The following is a 7161-nucleotide window of genomic DNA, read 5'->3' as shown; positions in this document are numbered from 1 at the left end:
AAGACTGTTACTATAGCAACAGGCTCCCACCAGCTCTGGCTCGTGATCAGTGAAATGAACAAACTGACCACGTGACGTTTCATCCATTTTTATTAAATCACAGTGATGCTTTTATTTCTTTAATTTAATCACATTGATGCTTTTATTTCTTTAATTGATTCACAGTGATGTTTTGTTTATTTTATTAAATTACACCGGAATGTGAAAAGACTGAGGAACTTCCGGTGTTAGATCACGTGAATAATTAATAGAGAAACGGTGCGTTACACGCGCACCTGTCTGTAATTGATGCCATGGTGATAGACAGACTGACAGATAGATAGATAGACAGACAGATGGATACATAGATAGATAGATAGAGAGACATACAGATGGACAGATTGACAGATAGACAGATAGACAGACAGATGGATAGATAGATAGATAGATAGATAGATTGCTAGATAGATAGGTAGATAGATAGATAGACAGAGAGACATACAGATGGACAGATTGACAGATAGACAGATAGACAGATATACAAACAGACAGATAGATAGATAGACAGACAGATAGATAGATAGATATATAGATAGATAGATATATAGATAGATAGATAGATAGATAGATAGACAGACAGATAGATAGATAGATATATAGATAGAGGGAGACAGACACACAGACAGATGATAGACAGACAGACAGATAGATTGATAGATAGATAGATAGATAGATAGATAGATAAATAGATAGAGGGAGACAGACACACAGACAGATAGATAGATAGGCAGACAGACAGACAGACAGACAGACAGATATATATATATATATATATATATATATATACAGATAGATAGATAGATAGATAGATAGATAGATAGATAGATAGATAGATAGATAGATAGATAGATAGATAGATAGATAAATAGATAGATAAACAGACACACAGACAGACAGATAGATAGATAGATAGATAGATAGATAGATAGATAGATAAATAGATAGAGGGAGACAGACACATATACAGATAGATAGATAAACAGACACACAGACAGACAGACACACAGACAGTCTGTACAGTGTCTATATTTTTGTCTCGTTTTTTTTGTTTATGTTGTGTTACAGGAAGGTGACTCGTGATGCGCCTGCGCAGACAACGTGGCTTTGTTATTGTCACGTGACCACTAACTACAGCCACTGACAGGTTCCAAGTACTCGCTGGAAACAGGAAGTGATGAAACCCAGAGACACACAGTTTCCCGCTGACTTTCCACTATGAATCATCAGTGAGTGAGAAGAGTTCGAGTCCTGGAGACTCCTGCTGAAGCTAACCGAAGCTAACTGAAGCTAACTGAAGCTAACCGAAGCTGCCAAACCACTGGTATTAGCCATTAGCATTAGCATTTGCCGGAGCCCTGCTGTCACAGCGCGAAGAAGAGAAGTGAAAGTGAGTTCGTTTCTGACTTTAACTCACGTGTCGGTTGCGTGTTTTTAAAAACAACGAGCATCTTGAAGTCTGTTGTTGGACTATCAGCTGTTGTTAGCTTAATAAAGCGCTGTGGCTAATAGTGGATCCACGTAGCGCCACTTCCGGTCGTAACAACTCTTTTAAACTTAACATAAACTTTATTAATTAGAAGAAAGCAAAGCAACACAAAGCGCATATAAAGTAACAAAACACACACATTTACAACACATTGTGCAAACCCTCCCCTGGTGCGTAAAGTACTTTTGTTTCTTAGTTTTATATTTATCTCACATCTTATCTTTGCTCCTTGTCATAAACACATAAATAAGACAACCAACCAAAAAACTAAATACCGTAATATAGTTTTGAAAAGTTATTATAAAAATAAAAGCAACACAACGTTGGCTAATACTATTGTGATTAAAGAAGGGAACATAACAGATGCTTTGTCTTGTCTGAGTCTTCATGTGGGCGGCTCTCTGATTAATGGGCTGTAGCTCTATAGAATACTATTCTTCCAAAGTTTCTCAGACTGATCAAGATGTTATATTTCTAAATGTGACCTTCACATTCTGCCATTTCTGTTCTCACGAACTCTTTCTCTCACCACTTCAATTGTAGGTTGGCCCAGAGGTCTTCTCAGGATGCGGGGCCGACACAGGGGGTCCCACATGGGGTTGTTGCTCCTGGCCTCCCAGGTGTTTCAGTTGGGTCTGGATAACATCCCACCCGTCACCCTGGGGGTCCTGGCTCTCAACGTGTACCTGTACCTGTTCCCGGCAGCACCACTGATGCAGGTGATTCACAAACACGGCACTGACGATACAGAGTTTAGATTATTAAGTCAAATTTTAAAACTCAACAGATATTTGAGCATCTAGCCTTCTTGTCTAATTTGAAACTTGGATTTTTTTCGTTTTTTGATTGTATATTGTAGCTGCGACTGTAACAAGTCATAAAACCAGCCATCAGGAATCAAATGCACTGTTACCTTAGTATATTATCAGTGTAACTATGAGTACTAATATGAATACTACTCTCTATTCGATCTGTAGACCTGTGTGAGTGTGCAGCAGGCGTACTGGTTGAAGGACTGGCGTCGTCTTCTGCTGTCGCCGCTGCACCACGTGGATGATTGGCATCTCTACTTCAACATGGCGTCATTCCTCTGGAAAGGAACCCGGCTGGAGCAGCGGCTGGGCGGAGCCTGGTTCCTCTACCTGCTGTCGGTCTTCTCTCTGCTCACTGGATTCGTCTACTTGGCGTTGGAGGCAGCGTTAACAGAGCTCACCCAGGACCAGTCGTACAGCCTGACCTGCGCGGTCGGCTTCTCAGGTAGAGAGTCACACTAGAACATCACCTTTAGCATTAAAGAGACTCTGGATCCTAATGGGCAAGATGGCAGCAGTCGTTTCTGGCATATTTTAGCTTGCTATCTGAAAAGCAGGAGGAATCAGAGACACATACTCCATCTTTGTATTCAGTCTATGATTGTCTTTATGTACAGTCGATGATGTCACCATGGCATCATGTCCTCCTGCGTATTAAACTCTGCATCGTGCTTCTAGGTGTCCTGTTTGCTCTGAAGGTGGTCTGTAACCATTACCAACCTGGAGGTGTGACCCATGTGATGGGTATCCCCGTGGCAAACCGCTATGCTAGTTGGGCGGAGCTAGTGATAATCCACGTGACATCACCGGGGTGAGTGTTCAAACAGAGCTTTTTGTATACAGAATTCACCAGGATTTTGGAATTCACCTCCTGTGTATACCTATGAGATGCCAGTGTGATGCTAGCCATGCTAATGCTAATGCTTCGGAGGGATGCCCCCGGCTTTAAGGACCAGTTCACGAGTGTTTAACTTGACAGAGCCTTTGGTTGCCTGTCCGATGATTCAGGCGAAAAACAAAGAAGCTGATTATAAAAAACCAGCAGAAGTAAAAACATTTTTTATAGATGGCACTTGGAGCATGTTCAGGTTTTATAGAGAAGAGTCAGGTCTGATGCAAAAAAACCCACCAAGAATAGAACTGTTACTTTCTGTGGTGAACCTCACCCCCTTATGTCAGTTTGCAATCTCCCTTTTCTGTCTCTGATCCTGCATGAAAAAAAAAACATACAAACAAAACAGGGAAATCTTCACACCTGAGGCCTGAACTTTGGGATTTTCCTGCTCCAACGTTGAGTGATGCTTCTCACACTGAACACAGTCACAGCCACATTCATGACTAGCAGGTTACAGACGTCCAGTGCACTGCATCAGAGTGTCCATGAGAGGGCAGTGTTTCGTTAGTAAGGAGTTAATCTGTGCTCTGCTTCTTCAGGACCTCGTTCGTTGGTCACCTGGCAGGGATCCTGGTGGGTCTGCTCTACACCTCTGGACCACTGAAGACTGTCATGGGGAAATGTGCAGGTTTGAATTCACGTCTTATTCACAAGTTTTTTTAGACGTGTCCTTGATGCTTAATGGTAATTTAAAAGTATTTTATATACTGTCATTGTGATTCAAATATGGTTTAATCATATACTTATATTTAGTGACTTTATAAATACAGTTTGCTTAGTGACAATAGAGAAAACTTTGAGTTCATGCAGATCTGTTTGCCTCAGTATGAATCCATACACACATTTAAAGGAACCTCAACAGTCCTGTTTTTGCACTGAAATTGTCTGTTTTACATTTTCACCAGAGCTTGTGTCGGGGAATGGACTCGACTCAAGGTCCAGAGGATACTACAACTCTTCAGGCTCCTCAGGTAACACAGCTGATTTCTCTGTGGCATAGAGTTCCACTGCTGTTCAGAAACGCATCACTCGCACTGTACTGATTGACATGTCCCTTCATCACCATGAACACACACAACTTTGTGTGATTTACATATTAAACACACACAAACACCATCCTGCTTCTTTAAATATTCATAGGAGCATATTTTTATGGGACTATAATTTACAAAATTCACATCATGCTGTACTGAAGAAGACTCTAAACTATAGATTGAGACCATAAAGTCCTTATGAAAATGTTCACTGACATCATAAATTAAGTGAGAAGAAGAGTTTTTAAAGAACTGACTTCTTTTACAACCAAGAGAGTCGCCCTCCGATGGTCAATTGAGAGAATACAGGCTTCAACACTTCAGCAATGACATCACTTCACTCTACGTCCATTTTTATAAAGAGACAAATTAAACTCAACATTTGTTTTTTCTGGCCGAGTGACACAGACTTATAGAGCTGTTCATTAAATGTTATTGTTATAAGCAGTATTAAAACTATGCCAGAATCATATTTATCAACTTATACTCTGTGTGTGTGTGTGTGTGTGTGTGTGTGTGTGTGTGTGTGTGTGTGTGTGTGTGTGTGTGTGTGTGTGTGTGTGTGTGTGTGTGTGTGTGTGTGTGTGTGTGTGTGTGTGTGTGTGTGTGTGTGTGTGTGTGTGTGTGTGTGTGTGTGTGTGTGTGTGTGTGTGTGTGTGTGTGTGTGTGTGTGTGTGTGTGTGTGTGTGTGTGCGTGCGTGCGTGCGTGCGTGCGTGCGTGCGTGCGTGCGTGCGTGCGTGCGTGCGTGCGTGCGTGCGTGCGTGCGTGCGTGCGTGCGTGCGTGCGTGCGTGCGTGCGTGCGTGCGTGCAGGCCGCAGTGGTGGATCCACAGGATATCGTCAGCAGGCACCAGATGACACATCAACTCGTCAAGGCTCTTACACAGGGGGCCTGACGGAGGAGGAGCAGCTGCAGGCGGCGATCAGGAACAGTCTGAATGAAGGAGGTACAAGAGGAGACGCAGAACGCTGACTAATCAAAGCTGATTGAAGTGACAGTGAATTCTAAAACCTCGACCAGTTAAAAGTCAAACACAGGAGCAAAATGTTTAAAGTTAATAATAATAAAACATTTAAAAATCACCAGTTCTGAAGATCCTGTCGTGGTGAATCAACCTTAATGACACCAGCTCAGACAATTATATGACCTGTCTCCTTTCTGTCATTGGAGCATGGCCCGGAGTAGAGCTTCCATTTTACACCTTTGCTCCCATTGTCGCCCACAGATCATCAGGCTTTGCTGTGTAAAATCTAATATATGTTTCTTTGCCTTGTAGGAGAAAACCGCCAGAGACGAGCTCCTCCTCCGTATGGATTCAACGCCGCGGAGGAAATCCGACAGAGGAGACTGATGAGGTTTGACCGATGAAGTTTCAGGCAGCAGACGAGAAGAAGAACGTTTCGGTGACGACACAGAAGAGGAACTTCCTCCCTCCTGAAGCTCGGTCCAATTCTCTGCTTCTACAGGCTGAGCAGGAGCACCACAAATGTGAAGGTGTAACCAAACAGGCAGACACAGTGCACTTTCCACTGTGTGGTCCTTTGCATTAAAACCGCTGAGTTTCTATTTACTATAACGTACATCTGCTAATGAGCAGGTTTTGTCTCGGTGTTCTCCACAACGCTGAAGCTCTGGCTCGCAGCTTCAATGTGCGATTTAAGAGAAAAGTTCAGGAATAGTTCCCCGCCGACTTTCCACAGCTGCACCTAAAGTTGTGTAACGTACCAGACATTATTTTAAATGTCCTGAAGCTGTTTAATACATAATTTCTGACTTGAGAAAATTATGTCTGTGAAAACAGATAAGAGCAGTATAACTACTTCTTATCCATTTAGACCACAAAAGACTGAGGATTCATAAACTTGTAGTCAAATGTGTCAAATCTAGTAAATTTGATCTTGGATGACATGGAGGAGGCTGTGTTCATGACCTACTCCAGCCAAACACCAGGGGGCGATCAAGACACCTTTGGCACCACAGAGCGGACATGTCCTCCATCTTTATTTTCTGTCTTTGCATCAGAGCGTACATATTGTGGTTTCATGGGGTCGGCTCGTGTTTTGGTGAATCTGTAATAAAAGCTTAAGCATTAAAATGACTGCTCATGTACCTGATTCTGAATCCAGTCAGGGGTCCACCTGCAAATAGGCCTGAATCTCATCATGTGCTGACGAGGACGTGAACAACCAGCAAACAGGTCATCAGCAGGAAAAGCATTAAATTCTACCTCATCTGCTTTTATCAACAAGTCAAGAACCACGGTGCCTCTGAAGAGTCTCCACACGAACCCAGTTTACACCCGTCACCATCTCAAGGGATCAGAGCACAATGCATCCGAGTGGTTATCTCCACAGAGGAGGTCAGGTTTCATGAAAACTACTGGAAGGAGTGAAACGAAACTTGGTGGAAGGATGTGGTATTGGTCGGGAGAGAACCCATTAATATTTGGTTTCCAATCTACCGTGAATCTAGTGAATTTAGTGTGGTTTTATAAACGGGCTGTTGGATGTATCCGCGCTCTGAGTGCCCTTCTAGCATTTAGAGCTGTCTACTTCTGATTTCAACCCTTAGCTGAGATGGTCTGGGACACATTTTACCCCATCTATAAAACAAAGGTCTCCAGATATGGCCCTGAAAGGAATGAAACCAGGAGGTCAATGCAGGACTCAGTTGAAAACGTGCCGACGCCTCAGATAATCAAAGAAGAGAGTTGTAGAGTGTGAGCGAATCAGAAGCCGGATCTCTCTTTGGTCAAAACACTGAATCCAAAGTAAACCAGATGACTCCTGTCATCTCCAGGCTGTTTGCATGGACACATTAGAGACACAGGTGTAGACAGGGATGTGGTTCAGCTGCCTGTTCACAGGCGACGTCTTAGAAAGAACGTTGTTGCC

The 7161-nt window shown here is 42.8% G+C and overlaps 1 protein-coding gene across 1 annotated transcript; it reads left to right on the top strand.

Annotated features, from left to right (window-relative positions):
• Positions 1 to 1194: 1194 nt before the first annotated feature.
• On the top strand, positions 1195 to 6365 carry rhbdd1 (rhomboid domain containing 1). Its single transcript, XM_062386630.1, has 8 exons — positions 1195 to 1426; positions 2069 to 2244; positions 2503 to 2782; positions 3016 to 3148; positions 3772 to 3860; positions 4138 to 4203; positions 5079 to 5213; positions 5544 to 6365. Exons 2-8 carry the CDS (start codon positions 2092 to 2094, stop codon positions 5633 to 5635), a joined length of 948 nt encoding a protein of 315 aa, XP_062242614.1. The 5' UTR covers positions 1195 to 1426; positions 2069 to 2091; the 3' UTR covers positions 5636 to 6365.
• Positions 6366 to 7161: the final 796 nt, after the last annotated feature.

The sequence above is a fragment of the Platichthys flesus genome, chromosome 4 (assembly GCF_949316205.1).
Source record: "Platichthys flesus chromosome 4, fPlaFle2.1, whole genome shotgun sequence".
NCBI classification, from domain to species: Eukaryota; Metazoa; Chordata; class Actinopteri; order Pleuronectiformes; family Pleuronectidae; genus Platichthys; species Platichthys flesus.
Note: the sequence above shows the minus strand (reverse complement) of the source record. Positions and strands in the feature narration are given on the sequence as shown.

What these genes read in the sequence shown, in the direction of transcription:
- rhbdd1 (XM_062386630.1), top strand. Translation starts at nt 2,092, where the DNA reads ATGCGGGGCCGACACAGGGGGTCCCACATGGGGTTGTTGCTCCTGGCC. An exon ending in CTGCGCGGTCGGCTTCTCAG is followed by an intron (nt 2,783 to 3,015) that starts GTAGAGAGTCAC and finishes TCGTGCTTCTAG; the next exon opens with GTGTCCTGTTTGCTCTGAAG. An exon ending in TGTCATGGGGAAATGTGCAG is followed by an intron (nt 3,861 to 4,137) that starts GTTTGAATTCAC and finishes CATTTTCACCAG; the next exon opens with AGCTTGTGTCGGGGAATGGA.